This window comes from Poeciliopsis prolifica, unplaced genomic scaffold (assembly GCF_027474105.1).
Source record: "Poeciliopsis prolifica strain line A6 unplaced genomic scaffold, Auburn_PproV2 SCAFFOLD003, whole genome shotgun sequence".
In the NCBI taxonomy this organism is placed as follows: domain Eukaryota; kingdom Metazoa; phylum Chordata; class Actinopteri; order Cyprinodontiformes; family Poeciliidae; genus Poeciliopsis; species Poeciliopsis prolifica.
Window position 1 is genome coordinate 5045000 of NW_026562378.1, and position 17489 is coordinate 5062488.

The window sequence follows — 17489 nt, forward strand, 5'->3', positions numbered from 1 at the left end:
TAGCATTTGAATCCCTCCTTCCCCCCCTTTTAAGGTGCTACTCTGAAATAAAAATAATAATAAAAAAAATCTGTTTATGGAAGTGACCTAGTAAATAACATCTCTATCCTGTTTGAGGCTCAGAAAACATGAGCAGCTTTTGCAACTATACAAAATATTAATGAACAGCTGCAGTTCAAAGCAGCTTTCAACGCTGTGACCACAGAAGCTTCTCGATCCAATCTGGCGGAGAGTGGCCTAGTCAAAGTCTAGACCTCAATCCAAATGTTTAATTTTTATTTTTTATCAAAACGTAAAAAATGCTCGTTGGGCCATAAACACTAACAGACCATAAACACTAACAGACCTGCGGCTACACGTCTCACTTTTCAAGTTCAAAACAGAAAGAAAGGGGGGGAAAAAACACACCACTTTTATCTTCTGTCGTTGTTTATCGCGTCCCAAACAACGAGATGAAGCGATGCATTGGTGCGCAATCGCAAAATACGAAAAAGCTCAAGTTCGTAAACATCCGCCACTAATATTTAGATATTGTTTTCTAAATAACAGAAGCCAGAAACACGCGGAGGATTAAAAAAAATGCAGCATCAGATGAACTCCCGACGAGGAGGAAGAAGAAATGGAAGAAGAGGAGGAGGAGGAGAAAGAGGAAGTGGAGGAAGAAGAGGAGGAAGAAGAAGAGGAAGAGAAGAGGAGTAGGAAGAAGAAGAGGAAGAGGAAGAAGAAGAGGAGGCTGCAGGCCCAGAAATGAAAACCACCGCATCTTGCGTCACCTCCCTTTTACTCCATCAAAGGCCTCCTGCTCATCCAACTAATGATACAGAAGGGTAACAATATTCAGGCCCCGGGGCCCCAGGCAGGGTGGGGGTTGGGGGGGGTCATCTCAGTAACGTCAGTGCGGTGAATAAACGCAGTGGCTCGGACCAGCAACATGTGTGTCTGCCGTGGAGCCATCAGAACCAGAGGAAACTCAGCCATCATCTGAAGGGTTTCAGTGTTAATCACTGATTTCTAATGGCTGCTTTCAGTGGGAGAGAAAGTGAATCAAAGTTGTTTAGCTTTTAATTTTAGAACTGCTTCTAACATTTTTACACCAGAGGATTCACCTTAATCTGATCATTTTGGGAATAGCAATGACTATAAGATTAATATATATATATATTTATATATATAAGGTTGACTTAACATCCATTCTCCAAGAATCTTGGATGGTGAAACTGGGCGCAGGAGGGATCTACTGTAGCAGTCAGTCTTGCAGTGACTCTGAAGAAGCCTCTGTCCGAAGCTGTTGCTAAAATGACGGTTAGCTACATGCTAACAGCTCACTTTCCAGGCAGCAGAGACAATATTCCTCTTCAACCGCTCCGGCAGGACAGTCAGTTGCTGTCAAGCTCTGCTAATCCGCTTCTTATTTAAATCTGTCGGCCGTTTGGTTAAAGTCAGGCTGATCTGGGAGGTGGTGCTGCTATTATCTGAACTTTTGAGACGTTCATCTCAAATGTTAATCGGATGCTGAAAGTTGTAAAAAAAATAATCATACAAATTATTTTGCCATGGTTACACAGTTGTCCAAAGTAAAGCATATAAATCCTCCAGCTGCACACCGGTTGAGTTTTGTCATTTTTGAATTGAGGTCAAGGAATAAAACGATTCACTAAAGCTTTACTGTTTTTATTTGTATCTTGACAACTTCTGGTATGTACAATAGTGGACAGAAAACAAATGTTTACAGAATGTATAAATATTCTCTCGTTGCCTCAATTTGGATATTGGCTGAATTGCGTTATGAAGTTAATAAACAAGAATTTGCATTTGTCCTCGCTGCCAGTTTAGCAACAATGATGACAAGTACAATCAACACACGGAGAATATTTCAGAGGCTCCGACCGGCTGCTTCCCCGATGGGTAACTAAGGTACAGAATGGGTGAGATGGGAGGAGGATCCTCAGGTGTTCGCATTGGTGACAGAAGAAAAAATGTAGGAGGACGAAATGAAGAGCAGCGGATGTTTTCCTAGAACCGGAGCCAGTACATGGCGCTGCGCATCCTGTTGTAGTCCGGTAGCTGCTCAATAGGACCTGGTGGAGACGAGGACGGGACAGATTTAGAGCGCGTACAACGGCACCCGGTTCTGATCCCACAAGAACGGGAAAGTGGAGAACTCACCGACAGCCGCCACGGCAGGACACTTATCGTAGATGTACTTGGAGCAGACGTCTCGCACCATCCTGGGAGTCACAGCCTGGAAGACCAGAGGACGAAGCGAAAACTCTTCAGACCGGAAAGTTTTGATTTGTAAAAAAAGGCTGTGGAAAGAAGACTCACGTCGATGCGGGCGCTCCACTCTGCGAGAGGAATACGACGTCCGTAGTTCAGGATGTGTCTGCCGATGTCGTCACAAATCGGTGTTGTACCTACGAGATTGAGCAGTCGTTACCTTAGATTGATGCGCAGCGTGTAGACTCAATTGTAGACATCCACGATAGGGAAGGGAAGCTACAAACCTGTAGCTCTGGGGCTGCATTTAGTGTCTGTGTGAGTGTTTACTTTCTATTTAGGAGTTTCTCTAGCATATTCTAATTACTATCAGGCCTTATCAAGGTCAAAGCTCTGCCTTAATGTGATTTACTCCCTTATTTAAGGTTATGGATTAAAGGAGGAGTGGAGGTCTGGTGTGAATTCACCTTTAGCTAAAGTTGGTGATGGTTGGGTAAGAATAGAAGTCAATACATACTCTGACAAAATACTTCCTACCAAGTATCTGTGGTCTAGTTTTTACTGTAAATATCCTAGTATAATTGAAATTAGACAAAAACCAACAAGACTCAACAGTATGTAAGTCAATAATTCCTTAATATTAATGAAAAAGTACTAGCTACAAGATTATGTTCCACTGGCACATTATTTATCTTATAACTAATACGGTTTCATTAATATTAAGGAATTATTTACAAATTCCTGGACTTGGACTTTGTGCTTTTGCAGTGTCGTCCTCATACAGGTAGAAATACAAAGTTTTGTCTGTGTGCCACTGGAATGAAATATTTGTATTATTTATCACCTGAAAATGTGTTTCATCTGACATTGTTTTATGTTTTTATTTACTTTACGTTGATAAATTAAATTCTAGTTCGGCACTTACATGGTTTCTATTTTAGATCACTTTAAAAGCTTTATAGTTTTGAAGATTCGTGAAGGTTTTGCAGCTCGAGACTATTTGTTTAATAGTAAGTGAAACAAAAATCACTGTCTAGATAGTAAAGGCTGCAGGAGCGAGACCACAGTACCATTGAGCTGTCCAATCAGGCTGGCCTTCAGAGCGTTTTGGGCTCTAATGACGTCACTGTCTGTGACCGTGGTGCAAAGGTTCATCCTGCAGGGACAAGAACAAGGCAGGAATCACATGAAGCACTCGGCGTATAACCAGTGGGATTAATCCACCTCTCTGACTCTGGATGAAACGATTTCGGATCCGTTTCTCACCAGGCGTTCTGGGTTATGTGCATCATGTCGTCGATGTTGTGCTTATCGCTCACAAAGTAGATGCCCAGCAGGCCCGTGTCGCTGTAGGCAGAGTGGAAGGCCTGGAAGCTGTGGCACAAATTGTCCTCCACCGCCAGGCGGGCCAGACGGCTGCTCAGGTGCTGAGAGACAGAGAGACAGAGAAGGACCGCAGTTAGGGTCAAAAGTATTTCCATGGAGACACACAGAGAAATCTGATGAGGATTTTCAGGTTGACCAGCACTGAGCAGTGACTGACCGGTTATAAACGGACTGATGTGGAAAGAGATCACATTCTGTCTATGCACTGACAACAAGTAATTACAATCTCTTTAAAATGAACAATATATGTCAGCCAAATAACCTGGAAACATTTTATGTTTCAGGTCTACGTTCATTCAAAAAGCACATTTCTGGAAATAAAAAAAGCTTGCTTCATTAAATACCATGTGGTTCATTGCCAAGTAAAGAAAAAAGATATGAAACTACATAAAGAACTAACTGTGTCAGACGTATGTTAGACCAAAAGACATGCAAAAAAATTTATGACACCCAACAATCCATGACGTAAACGTTGTGTTCCTCCCGACAGGTCCGGAGGCAGAGGGAAGACCCCTGACTCAGGTTTTTAGACAGGCAATGCTTTACCCCTCCATAATGGCCACTCAGGACATGGAGAGTCCCGAGTGGGCAAAGCTTAAAGGGGATTTTCTTTTTTTCCACCAAGTCATGAGATGTTACTGTTCCGACAGACTTTCACCCACCTTTCCACCCCCGTAGGTAAGGTCATAGCTGCCAACGATGGCGTTGGCGACCATAAGGGGAACGATGTCGGGGCTGGTCACGCTGGCGCCCTCCACGGCGATGGCGATGTGCGCCAGGGGAAGAGCGTCATCCCGCATGCGGATCTGAGCAAGACATAGATTTTACTGCGACTGTAAACGTTTCAGTCAGTAAGTTAATACGTCGTCAGAGTCTGACGAGTGACGGCGTCCTGCTGAAGCATTCACTGAACTTTTAGACATTATGCCTTCACTACAACCAAAGACTTCAGTGTGGAAATAGTTCTGTCATCTATTTGTTCATTTAACTCACAATCTAAATTAAATTATGATGAAACCTGAACATTTAGTAGTGAATAATAAACCTTTGAGTTTATGAAACATGAAAATCTATTTGCATGTTTTTAATTTAAAAAATATTTAATTGACCCGTCTCCTCCTGTGGGCTGAATGTGTTGCTGCTCCTCTGCATTTATTACTTCCACTTTGATCTCAGAGGCAACAACTAATCCCCAAATTATTCACATGCCCACCAGATTTTCATCTAAAATTAGTTTTAATCATCAGAGTTTGCAGAGTTCATCTCAAAAGATAAAACATACAAGAATTCGCCATTCAGAAGAAAACAAATAAATGTTTTAATAAATGTTACTTCCAGTCAGATGAAACATGCTGGTCAAACTGAAAGATTAACTTAAATACTCCACAGGTATGAATAATTTTGGGCTTAATATTAATAGTTATGATTGTCTAACTGAATATACTTGAGGATTTTTTGGGGGATGTTTATTTTCAGTGTCTCACCTCGCTGCCCGTAAACCGGCAGGGAGACAAGACGGGGACGGCGTCTCCCTCATACTGAAAGGAAAGTCCGCTAAAATGAGACTTGGCCATGCCCACCAGCTCGTCGTGGTTAACACCTATAGATGGGGCGCACGTTGCAAACATTAAAACACTGGATCCCACCGTCATCAGACAGCAGACGGAAGCTGTGGACCCACCTCCTGCAGCCGCCAGCACCATCCGGGGGGCTTTGTAGTGGCTGCTGATGTAATCCACCAAGTCCTGACGGGTCAGATTCCTGATTCAAGACAAGAAGCAGCGTTCATTTTGACAGCCGTGTTGTCTTCGTCGTCAGTGTTTTTAGCTATGTTACGATAAATAATGTGGCAGCTGGGCTCAATAAAGAGCTGAGTCCAAAACCACAAACGCAGCAATTTCAGCGGTGGCGTTATTCTAATATTTAATACCCACAATAAAAGTTTACAATGTTTTCAAACATTTCCAGCGCCACACTTTGGAAATACAAACAATCCAGGTGAAGTAAAAAAAAAAAGACCATTTCATGACATCACTCATTATCATTATTAAAAATGTTTTGTGGTAGTATTCTTCGTTCTACAGCAGGAACCAGGTAAACTAAAATATAGTTTTGTGTTTGAAATGTTTCTGTCACACATCCTGTAGGCACATCTGATTGGTTCATGAACACAATACTGATGTAACAGAAAGTCTCCCGATTTTAATTATGTTGTACAAGGTACAAAATATAACATAATGAATAAATAAGGAATAATAAATGTGAATGAAATCGAAACAATCTAACCAAAGTGTTTTGAGGTAAATTAAATACAATATTCAAAGTTACAAAAAATGTCTAAGCCTTTTTATAAAGTTTTCTAACATTTAGCAAATAGAAATAATTTTGTTCATCTTAAACCTAAAACAAAGAAAGTTTAGTCTGATTTAACTTCAGACTGAGAAAAAAAATGTGTCTTTTTATTAAATGGAAAAGAAATCTGGTTTTGTCTGTAACTGTAATCAGCTTTAGGCGTTTTGTCAAGTCTTAGATTGATTAAAAGCTTGATATTCAAACTGTGCACTTCCAAGGACTTTATAAAGAATTCAAGCACTTTCCAAATGAATTTCAAGCATTATTAAGGATTTGCAGCCATACGAACGCTGTGAACCCCGACTACGTAAGCAGTGAGCTCCCCGTCCCTTCTACCTGGCGTTGCTGGACGGCCCCAGCACGCTCTGTCCCAGCGGCGTCCCCTGGTAGGCTGTGGCGTGCAGCAGGTCCAGACAGACTTCCTGCAGGTTGCCCTCCACCTCCTCCATCTCCCGCAGCACCACGCTCCTCTGGTGCTCGATGTCCGCCTCGGTCAGCGAGCAGCTCTGCACCACGTCTGACAGCAGCTCCACAGCTGGAGACCACGGGTCAGTTAGTGGTTGGGATTTGAGGCGATGTGGCGGGGATTTAATGTGATTGTTCTGAATTGCTAAACATTTCGTGGCTTCAAAGAAACGAATGACGAGGCCAGTTTGTTTTCTCACCTTTAGGAAGGTCTTTGCTGAGGGTCTTCATGTAGAAAGCAGTGTGCTCCCTGGAGGTGTAGGCACTCAGGTGAGCACCCATAGACTCCACCTGCTGCTCCAGGGCTGTTTGGGAGTGCTTCTTTGTTCCCTGCAGAACATCAATTTGTACACTTCGTTGAGACTGCTGCATCCTGGAAGATTGTTTGGTCTTTGGCTCCCCCTACTGTCACTGGCTTAACATTACAGGCTAAAGAAAATCTCTGAACCTTGTAGATGGGGACTGATCAAGCCTAAACAAATCAGGAGAAGCCATCAAAATCTACAGGAGGTGCAGCAAGAACAGGACTGTGTTCTTTGATAAAGACAGACATAAATAGAGGAACATGTAATGTTTTTTTTTTCTGATATACTATATAACACAGGTGTCAAACTCAAGGCACGGGGGTCACATCTGGCCTGTCGTAGTTTTTTATGTGGACCTTTAAACTTCAAATTACATCTTTAAGTTTTCACAGTTTTTCACAAATCTGCTAAATGTTTTAAAATTTATTTTACTGCAAATATTCCCAAAATTGATCAAATACATTGAGTTCAAGTTGAGTGACGACTCCACCTTGAAAGCCATGTGCTCCAGGAAAAAGCCCGCTCCATTGTTCTTCTCGTTCTCATAGCGGCTGCCAGTGCTGATCCAGACTCCAACCTGTGAAGGTGAGATGAGATCAGAGTTTAGGTTGTTGATGTCCATTTTGTGCATCAATACTGTCTCGGCTGGGACTAAAAGGACAAATGAATATGCTCTTACAGTGCAAGTTGCATGTCCGGTATCCTCAGATGCAATTCTCAGACCGTTGTCCAGGGCAGAGAGCTGGGTTTCAGGGGCTCCTACCAGGCTCTGGGCATAGCTGACCGATGCCTGTCCGCGTCTCAAAGACAGCAGGACGGGCTAAAAATAAAAATAATTGAAAAGATTGGATGTTTGAATTAGGTTCAAAATTATATTTTCGACTCATCTCTTTTCTGGGTATTACTGGTTGCAGTTTAGATACCCCGCTGAAAACATAAACATACCCAAAATATTATGAGTGTGTTATTTTTTTTTCCATTCAGTTAGGAAAATAGCTCAGGATAATTTTTTGACATTTTATTTTAAATTTCTTTAATTATTTATAGATATGTTTTTAGACGTTTATCTAATGAATATCAACTGATTAGATGTGCAGTACAGGTTTGATTAGCCAGCTCAAATCCATATTCCATCAAAACAAAAATAGACATACTTTATATCTAAAATTTAGATGCAACTTTGTTGTAATGCTATATTTTTGTCTCAAGGCTAAATATGTCAGTATTTCCAGTGCTATTTTCAATTTAAAAATATATATATTTAAGTCCACTGATTGTTACCTTATGTTGTTGGTAACTGTTGTAATTGTTGACTAATCAACAATTATGGCACCTTTATTCTCGCCACCAAGAAAGTTAGCTATAGTGTTAAAGTAAGAAAACTGTGGTGATTTCGGATTAAAACATTTCAGTGTAAATGAGGGACATAATAAACACGAGAAATAGTAGTTGACCTAAAGACATGATCATATGGATGAGATGTGTCTCTGAAAGTTTTGCGAACATGTCGCATAAATGTCTGATACCAGACAAGTTAATTATTCCTATAAACAGTCCAAAGTAGAAAACACATTTTCAGTCTCTGCGGTTTTCGATCTTTGGTCCAAGAACTGCCTTTACCATGTAACTATAGCCACCCATTTTAATTTCAGAAATTAACTGATCAAAAGTAGACGCTGCTCCACTAGCTCCGGCGCAAACGCTGTCATTGTTTCCTTCCCTTTTTTTTCTAAAGTTACTGTCCGAACAAATCATGCAGAGCAAATAGCTAGAATCTGCCTTTTATAAGTCACAATGCTAACGCTGCTACCCAGGCAGCTCTGAGGACAGGGGAGGACAAATGGAAGTTATTACAACAACTGACTTCATGGAGGACAAGAAACAACGAAAACAACCGGCATCCCTACTGTATCAACTGGACATTGTGCTATAATAAGAAGTTAAAAGCTGTGCGGCTCCATTTGGTAATTGACCTTGCATTCACTGTTAGCTAAACTATGCTAACCGGTTAGCTACTCGGCACAGCTAGCTCGAACACCACACCAGTTTGGCCGTTACACTTCCGGTTATTTAGTTCAGCAATAGTAGTACTGCTCAATAATTCATTAATTAACTAATTAAAAGTTTGCCGAAACACTCACACTGCGGGTTTTGGCGAGGACTCGCCCAACGGTGCTCCCTACTCGGCACACGGATGCCGCCATCTCTAAACTCGGTGAGAAGGCTGTCGCCGCGTCACTCTTCTTCTTCTTCCGGCTGAAAGAACGTGATTTTCAGGTTTTCAAGCGGCCGGTACTGCCACCACATGTCCAGTATGTGGTACTAAACCTCCAAAAATGTAATGTTCCTTAGAATTACAATTCTTGTAGCGCTGATGCTGAGACCATTATGCTCCAAAAAGTTAAAACGTATTAAAATTCCCTATACAAAACTATGAACAAGGTTTCATTAAACCCCTGAGCTCTTTCATTTTTTACAGCATACTTTGTCTGTACTGATAAAGTATGGAGGATGAGGATGAAGGAGCAAGCTTGGCTGTGAACTTTTATATAATTCACTTAATGTCAGTTTTATCAAATCTCCCCGTAAAATAAATTATCAAAAGTCATTGCCTCCTTTCAGTTACAACTACAAATGTTATAAATTGGTCCTTCATATTTTTTTCCTGTCAGTAGGCGGTTTAACCTGCTGAGTCACTGTAAGAGAGATTCAAGATAGAAGCATTTAAAAATAACACGTAATACATGCCAGATCCCAGATTTTATTTTAAGGGAAATAAAATCCCTTTTATGGAAGACATTTTAGGCATTTGTAGGGCTGCTGGCTATTTTACTGGGCTGTTTGGAACGCTCATCACCATGCGCAAAGAAGCTTGCTTTTTCTCTGTTGCTGTTGTTGGCTGAACGCTTGATACCTCTGCATGTTTCTTCGACAAATGCTCAAAGCTAGAGCCTCCATCAACTGAAAGAACTGTCACTGGCAGGTGAAATGCGACTCTGGAGATCGATGGTTCAGGAAGAAAAGCAGGAGATGTTGTTGCTTCGTTGCTGCTGCTGGTGGTGGTCTTGTTCTCTTGTGCCTTTTGAATGACCTTTGGCAGAGACTGAACCTTCTCTGGTCCAGGCTCCTTTTCTTTGACTGCACCACACCGTTTTGAAGATGGCAATTGGGAAGATTTCAGTGGAGGAAGAAGACACTGAAATCTTCTTGAGTGTTTAACAGCAATGCCCTCAACAACCAGGTTGATCCCTATGTATAGTGGGACTCCTACCGCTGCCTGCAGACGAGGAATGACATCTGAAAGATCGCTGACACACACAAACAGAACTGATTACGTATAATATGCTCTGGCCTAAACCTTACCTGCCTATATATGAGCTGAAAGTCCCCAGTGTTTGCAGAACGGTCCACTCTACGGTCCAGAACCACTCGTAATGTGTCCTCCTGCACAGCAGTGCAGAGCTGGGCGGTCACACAGGTTGATGGTGCCATTGTGGGGCTAGCGTTGATTTCTAGTAACCATGGATGCAGGCTGAAGTCTGGTCAGAACACAAGCAAAACTGTTTATCGGGATGTAAATTTTAATAGGCATTGGGTGGCATGCAATCATAGTTGGACACAAAATAACTATAATATTAAGGCCAGATGCTTTAAATTATGGCTTCCACCAAAATAGGATAGCATTGTGGAAATTCTACCAGACCTCCAAAGTTGTGCTGTAATATTTAGTCCTGAGAAGTCATGGGTCAACATGCGAACCACCTCATCGGCAGTTTGAGCTACAGTAGCTCACCTGTTGGGCTACAAAGACGTGTTTTTTTTTTGTCAGCCATATCAGTGGGCTTTTCTCACATCACAAGAGTCATGTGATCAACAGCCGATGTTACTACTGGAAAAAACGACAAAGAAGACGACATGTAATAGTAGGAGGATGATGGGTTGTTTTTTGGGGGCGAGGGGGTTTTGGACAATGTGCAGCTCACAACATCGCACAGTTCATAAAAAATTGTATGTCATTCTAAGGTGTTGATTTCATAGCTTTTCTGTTAGTGCTGTGCTATTTAACAGAAAAGGTAAATGGCCTGTACTTGTACAGCACTTTATCAAGTCCAGAAGATCTGAAAACGCTCCTACATTCAACCATTCACCTATCCACACTGATAGTAGCAAGCTACAGGATTGTAGTCTGGGGGAGTCTGATAGGAGTGAGATGCCGCAGTGCTCTGTGACCACCACAAGTGTCTCTTCCAAGGACACAATGACAGACGCGGACAGAGCTATGACTGCGGGATGAACTCTTACCATCATCACCGCTATTGTCCCATCAAAACATCAAAGCTGAGTAAGCTGCTTTAATTCTTCATACAAAAACAACTTTGCAACTCCCAAAAGGAGCAGAGTCAGGTTTGTGTTGCAGGAGAAATGCTACTTCGCTGTCTTGTCATTTGTAGTCATCAATCAAGTGCATCATACCTAACATAAAATCTGCGCCGTAAAGCTCAAATGTGTTCTTGCGTGACTCTATCAGATCCTGTGCTGTCAGCAGTGCGTGGATCACGGCTTTCTTCATTCCTGGGACTACAACAGTCTCCCAAAGAGCTTCCTTGCCCTGGCGGGCCAGAAAGGCCTTGAACTGGTCATCCAACCACATGTTGTGTGCTGGAATGCAGCGATGGCGTTGATGAGAGGGCCTCAGGTGCTTCTGGATGGAGTTATTGCACAAGTGCACCGAACTGAAGAAAGAAAAGAGAAATCAGATCGGGGACAAAATGAGCCCAAACAGTGGCAAGCAACACAAAGCTACGCCGGGGTTTGTAAAACCGCTGAAGGCCTTGTACAAATGTAGCCGGGCTTCTATAAAAACAAACACTTCTGGCGAATTGTTTTTTAAAAAATAACATTGTACACACAGGCTCGGTTTCACAACCATTTTTAGCACACAAATATTCCCTCCGTGTTGTTTTAAATCCATAGGGGGCAGTGTAGTGCAAAGCTAAAACCTATGACAGCCAATCAGATTTAGTTTGTTAGGAATTAAACTTCACAAGAGGTTAATTAGTTGGGATAGACAGACAGGTTGAACTACTTTTAAATAGCTTATTAGTATTACAAGTCGACAAACACACAGCAATATTTTTATCAAGAATGTGGATATATTGGTGCGCTATTTGTTGCAGATTGTAATGTGTGTGACCCTAAATATCCGTCTTCCCACATACACACACAAACACAAAGTTTGCTCACATCTTTATTAAGGTCAAAGTTTTTATAAATTATTGTTTTTCCTTTGTGATATTAGACATTTTCGTGTGGATGAAATGCCACACAGAGCAGATATAAAGTGTATCTGTTTTCCCAGATATGTGTCTACATGTGGACTATGTCTAATTCTTAGACTCAATGAAAACAACTAAAATCATTTCAGAAATATAAAGGGACATAAAAATGGATAACGAGGCACAAGCTGTCCTTTGTATTCTTAAAATAATTCAGAAATTCTTACCACTCAATTATTTAGACTACATTCATGCAGATTATAGAACTTCAATGACTTTTATTTTGCAGAAAATCGGGGAGATTAATGATTTGACCGTCTTTTACAATCTGCTGAATCATGTAAAACCTTCTATTGACTTAGAAATACAGTTTTAAATGTAACTTCTATGCGATAATGTGACATGCTGTGTTGCTCTAAAAGGTTCAAAGGAAATTCCCAAAAGAAAACACAAACTAACTACAACGCCACAGATGACGTGGATCTTTCTAACACACCCTACACATGAGCAGCTTTCTCTGCTCCCTGTGGAGTCCATGAAAGTTCAGATGTGTTTAGGTTAAAGTTTCAGAAGCTGCTTTTAGTCCAACTTGAATTTTGGTGCTGCAGATGATAATAATAACCCACCCTTAAATATACAATTTGATGAAACAGCTTCGGTTACACACGGATGCGAAACCAAATCTCTCTCCAATAGTGAGAGGTACAGAAGACACACCTTCTTCTGAATTTCACTTCCCGTTTCTCCATTTCAAAATTAATCACAGGACTCATAGTTTGTTTCCCCCAGTATAGAATTTACGGTCTTACCTGTCCAGCGTGTCTAATGAGTATGGCTGGGTGGAAAAGCGCAAGTAGCACTTTTTGTAGAACCACACAGTAAGAGGGTTCCAGTCAGTGACCAGAAACCACTGGCGCACGTCAAACTTGATGTCGTGGACCAGAAAGGGTTTCTCAATGTACTTTTGCACCACCCACTTGCTCTCCTTGATAAGGGTTGAGTCTATGTTCACTAGTCTGAGGATCTGATCAAGACGCTTTTCACATTTGATACCTTGAAGACAAATTCAACCGATCAGACAGGACGTTTCAAATGCGACGTGGCTCTGTCTGACGGTCTCCGGTGTCCTACCTCTGCCCCTGGACTTTGCTCCGGGTTTGACGATCCAGATGTTTTGTGTGCCATCTATGCCAAGCTGTGGGCAAACCTTCTCAAGTTTCTGCAGCATGGCCTTGCAAGAGCTAACAAAATTTTCACTTTTCTCGATCTGCGCTCCGCCACTGTGGAGGAAGCAGAGAAAACAAAAAAGCACTGTAAAGATCCTGAAAGGGACGTTTTCCCCAACAACAACAACAAAAAAATCTCTCACGCCTGATGAACACTCACTGAGCAACAAGATAATAACTGTTCAAAAACCCTTCCCACTGTGCCTGTGTGAGCGTCTGCTGTGTTTCCAGGCTTTTGTCGATGTCTCCGTGCTCCAGACTGTCCAGGTATTCCTGGCATACTCTGAGCGCAGTAGTAACCGTTTCGGAAGGGACCGGTGGTTTACAGCGGAGTTTGCTCTGTTTCTTCAGCCCTGAATGTGGAGGGAGAAACCGAATCTTCAGGCGGAAGATTAGGTCAGTGCCTCGCAAAATGTGAGCTGAACACTTCAAACCTTTTTGAAATGTCACTTTACAACACCCAAACCTGTGTGTGATTGAGATTGGAACATCAAAAACAAAAGTTGTACGTCATCTTGCGGTGGAAGGAGAAGATCTTAGATCGGTTTAGATCAACTCATAATCGTGTTAGATTTCATAAATCCAATTAGTAATCTGTGATGAGACGGCATCTAAATCTGTGCAAGCTAGAGTTATTTTGCAACTAAAAACAGGAACAAAATGGAGTCGACAATGTATAAAACCAATAATATTTGCACCTATAATCGCAATATAATTTCTTCTAATTCACTCTTGCCAATCTCTCTTGTATCACATAAAACACCAATAAAATACATTGAAGCTTGTAGTTTGTAATGTGACGAAATGTAAAAGTGTTCACAGTGATCAGCGGATCATACACCGAACATCCTGGAAGTTCTGATGCATTTCGTTCCACTGAATGTACTGGTCCTTCTCCACAACGTATTTCAGTAGACTGGTGCACGCAGTCCGCCTGTAGTCCTCTACAGAGAACAACACACAAAGATAGGTCCACATGAACAAATTTAGACCAGTGGTATGGAAAAGTACGTGGTCGGAATAATCGATTGCTAAAATAATTGCCAGCTCGAATGCAAAACCAGATCTGACCAATGAAAGCGTGCTTCTCATCGCAGGCTGCGAGTTTGTAACAGCGGGGGAAGAAGCTGTCTGCGTCAGCCGAGTCAAACCAGTGGAGCTTCCTTAAGTTCACACACAACCCCGCCTGTCGGAGTAAAAAGGCTGGCGATGAAGGTGAGTGTGAAGGGCAGAGGTGGAAAGAGTACAGAAATAACCTACTCCAGTGAAAAGAACATAAAAAAAAGTGTTGTAAATCTACCTTTGTGGTGAAACTGCCTGCCTTAGCAAAATGATTGATAATCTGTTCTTTCTGCAAGCTGTTTGTGCAGATTGCGTCTCTACGGTTCGTCCAGTAGAAATAAACCATCTCGTTCCGCACAAGACGAGACTAAAGAGAAATTTAAAATAATGTTATGGGCTGAACCACTCGGCTACGTTTTGCTACTTTCAGCGACCAATTCTGCATTTACCATGAGACTGTGCAGTCTATCTGGCTCCTTTTCTTTTTCAGTTTCCTCTGAGTTGTCTAAGGAGAAGGCCCAACACTTCAAACAACCATTCACCACAAAAGGACGTTTTGATCAGATGCTTTCAGCTCACCTTCTTCCGCATCATACGATCTGCTGTCGCTGTTCAGACGCGGCTGGACCTGCTGCGGCATGCGTTGTTCAATCCAGCCTCTGGCCCTCAAAGCCGCCCTGACGACAGGATATGGGCCTTGGATGGTGAATATCTTGTGCATCTGAAACAGCGGGATCAAAAGTTGTGCTTTCCTTCTTGGAGCAACGAGAGGTTTGGGTCTCGAAAAAGAAGAAGTCGCGGCTGACCTTAATTGCTTTCTCCACCAAACTCTTGGCTAACTTCACTCTGCTTGGGTTGAGGTCGGGTAAGCCCACTCTGATCTCAGGAGGATCTGTTGACACACAAACACATGTACGCACTTATTTTTATTTTATTTTTTTATGATTTTGGACAAAGATCTAACGGTGCAAAGCCAGCGAGAAAATGCAAACAGTTTTCCTAGTTAAATGGAAGAAATCTCCATGAGTAATTTTGGCAATAAAAAATGTATTCATGCTGGATAATATTTCTAAAGGCTTGGACCAAAAAAAAAAATTCTGAATTATTATTTCACAGCTTCTACGTTTAAACATTTGACTCCACATCCATGTCTAATGTTTCAAGTTGAAAAAGGTCCTTGTAGTGCCACAAACTAAAACAAAGTAATTTATCATTTTAAGCTGAATGGTGTTTGACTCTTATTTATTTTTTTTACAGAAATAAAATCTGAAAAGTGCAGCATACCTTTGTATTCAGGGCCTCTGAGTGTGTACCTTATTACTACAGTAAGACTTTTGGTGCACACTGACCACTGAGTTTTATTCTTGCCTCTCATGCCCGATTGGATTTAGATCTTTTATCTACTCATTAAGTTTTTGGCAATTTTTTTTCTTTGAAATTTGCTGAAATCCATGCATTATTTTATTTGCATTGGTTTATTAAATCTATTCCAAGTGTGCTCCTAACTGCTATATATATACATATATATATATATATATATTTTTTTTTTTCCCAGTGTTGCATTCTGGATATCAGTCAGGAAAAAGACGAATATTTTTTTTTGTTTTTAGCTCGCTCTACATTTGCGTTGTTCACTTACAGCTTGGACACGGTAAACTGTGCTCCTTGCCGTCCTGCAGTTTCTCTAGGCTCAGGATCACAGCGTTGTCAGAGTCGGCGGCCTTCTTCCCCAGGGAAACCATTTCATGTGTCTCATTAGCTCCCACCGTCTGGCAGCTTTGGGACTGAAACAGACGACATAAAGGTGAGCAAATCGTTTCCGCAGACCCAATAAGCGAGCGCGTGCGTTTTAAGCCCCTCCCCGTGTCCTCGTGCGGCGCCAAGCGGGTCAAACTGCTTCTGTTGTGGACAGCTCGGCTCCAGATTTCAAGCGTGTCTGAAACTTTCGTTACGCCACCGTAATAAAAGGAAAGCAAACCTAATCACCAGTGTGTTTCTGAGTCTTTTTGTTATGCATTTATTCTTTTTATACACAAGCTATGAAACCGCCAGGGCTTAAATTGTCTGTTAAAACAGACCACATGCTGAGCCGCTTTTCTAAAGCTTTTCTGTCCGAACTGCTACAAACTCCACCCGCTGCTGGCAGCAGGACGACCCCGGGGTGTTTATCAAACGCCATTAGTGCAGAGATGTCCCCCTCACCTGCTCTATTAACCTTGTACCGAGTTTCACCACAGGAATCCCCGATGCGCCGGTGTTAACTTGTTTAACGTTACTATGGCAACCTCCTTTGCGGTTACTCGCCAGGCGTGGCGACGAAGAGCTGCCCATTGTTAAAAAGTAAAATAAATAAATACCTTCATTAACAAAGCCGCAAAACATTCAACGGAATTAATTCTTAGACGAAATATTTATATAAAGTAAATCAATGATTAAAAAAAACAATCATAGGAATATAATGAAATAAAAATAAAAAACCAAAATCCAGCCATTTTCTGTTGGAAAAAAAAGAGTGAAGGAAGCGAATGCCTTTTTATTGTTATTTCATCCTACGACATGTAGGCTAGACACAGAAATATCTACACCTATATGATTAATTCATTCTACTATTAATGTGTGCGTGTAAAATACATTTTCGTACTCAGGTTAGTAGTAATAATCAATCATTTATTTCTGATTATTTATTTCTCCTTAATTTAATACAAAAGCGAAACACATTTTATACATTCAGTTCTCGCGTTGGATTTCATGAAACTTTCTACCCCGCTTATGAAAATCATGAGTGTATATCTGTGATTTACAGTTTACATTTTACAAATGCTTATAGCACAGGTGAAGGGATTTGATTAAATGTACAATGAAAACCCTTTTTTCTTGTCATATTTAAAAAAAAAATTATGGGTCAAATGACATATTTTCAGGTTTATATGTTATTTATTGCTTTTATTATAATAAAAATATAGGAAATATATTCAATTATGAGTTTTAATATTACACTGTTAATATTACCCAACTCCCTCACTGAAATCAGAAACAAGATACCAGACAATTACTTGTATCTTGTTTCTGATATTGTATCATATATTATAATTTTGCATATAACATATTATACTATAATATATAAATATATTGTGGAAGTCAGCAGAAAAAGCCGCATATTACAATCTGACATCATGAATTGATTTTGATATCATATTTAT

The 17489-nt window shown here is 41.1% G+C and overlaps 2 protein-coding genes across 2 annotated transcripts; both read right to left on the reverse strand.

Moving 5' to 3' along the window:
* Nucleotides 1-1655: 1655 nt before the first annotated feature.
* Nucleotides 1656-8973, reverse strand: LOC129358238 (cytochrome b-c1 complex subunit 1, mitochondrial). Its single transcript, XM_055027136.1, has 13 exons — nucleotides 8867-8973; nucleotides 7405-7545; nucleotides 7216-7302; nucleotides 6621-6750; nucleotides 6292-6490; nucleotides 5285-5364; nucleotides 5088-5203; nucleotides 4266-4409; nucleotides 3484-3644; nucleotides 3288-3373; nucleotides 2326-2414; nucleotides 2167-2242; nucleotides 1656-2078 (listed from the first exon to the last, which is right to left on the reverse strand). Exons 1-13 carry the CDS (start codon nucleotides 8927-8929, stop codon nucleotides 2014-2016), a joined length of 1437 nt encoding a protein of 478 aa, XP_054883111.1. The 5' UTR covers nucleotides 8930-8973; the 3' UTR covers nucleotides 1656-2013.
* A 504-nt stretch (nucleotides 8974-9477) lies between these two features.
* ttll3 (tubulin tyrosine ligase-like family, member 3) lies at nucleotides 9478-16578 on the reverse strand. Its single transcript, XM_055027135.1, has 14 exons — nucleotides 16492-16578; nucleotides 15929-16073; nucleotides 15096-15181; nucleotides 14869-15010; nucleotides 14739-14794; nucleotides 14528-14656; nucleotides 14299-14413; nucleotides 14067-14171; nucleotides 13388-13580; nucleotides 13133-13281; nucleotides 12811-13054; nucleotides 11199-11458; nucleotides 10089-10264; nucleotides 9478-10002 (listed from the first exon to the last, which is right to left on the reverse strand). The coding sequence occupies exons 2-14, from the start codon at nucleotides 16029-16031 to the stop codon at nucleotides 9550-9552; spliced, it is 2211 nt and encodes a 736-aa protein (XP_054883110.1). The 5' UTR covers nucleotides 16032-16073; nucleotides 16492-16578; the 3' UTR covers nucleotides 9478-9549.
* Nucleotides 16579-17489: the final 911 nt, after the last annotated feature.

Bases quoted from the DNA above. Each gene is read 5' to 3' on its own strand.
- LOC129358238 (XM_055027136.1), bottom strand. From the start codon at position 8,929: ATGGCGGCATCCGTGTGCCGAGTAGGGAGCACCGTTGGGCGAGTCCTC. The intron at 6,751-7,215 runs GTGGAGTCGTCA...GATGTTCTGCAG, and splicing joins TGGAGCACATGGCTTTCAAG to GGAACAAAGAAGCACTCCCA. The intron at 3,374-3,483 runs GTGAGAAACGGA...TTGTCCCTGCAG, and splicing joins CACATAACCCAGAACGCCTG to GATGAACCTTTGCACCACGG.
- ttll3 (XM_055027135.1), bottom strand. From the start codon at position 16,031: ATGGTTTCCCTGGGGAAGAAGGCCGCCGACTCTGACAACGCTGTGATC. The intron at 13,055-13,132 runs GTAGGACACCGG...TTTGTCTTCAAG, and splicing joins AGCAAAGTCCAGGGGCAGAG to GTATCAAATGTGAAAAGCGT. The intron at 10,003-10,088 runs GTAAGGTTTAGG...CCTCGTCTGCAG, and splicing joins TTCAGCTCATATATAGGCAG to GCAGCGGTAGGAGTCCCACT.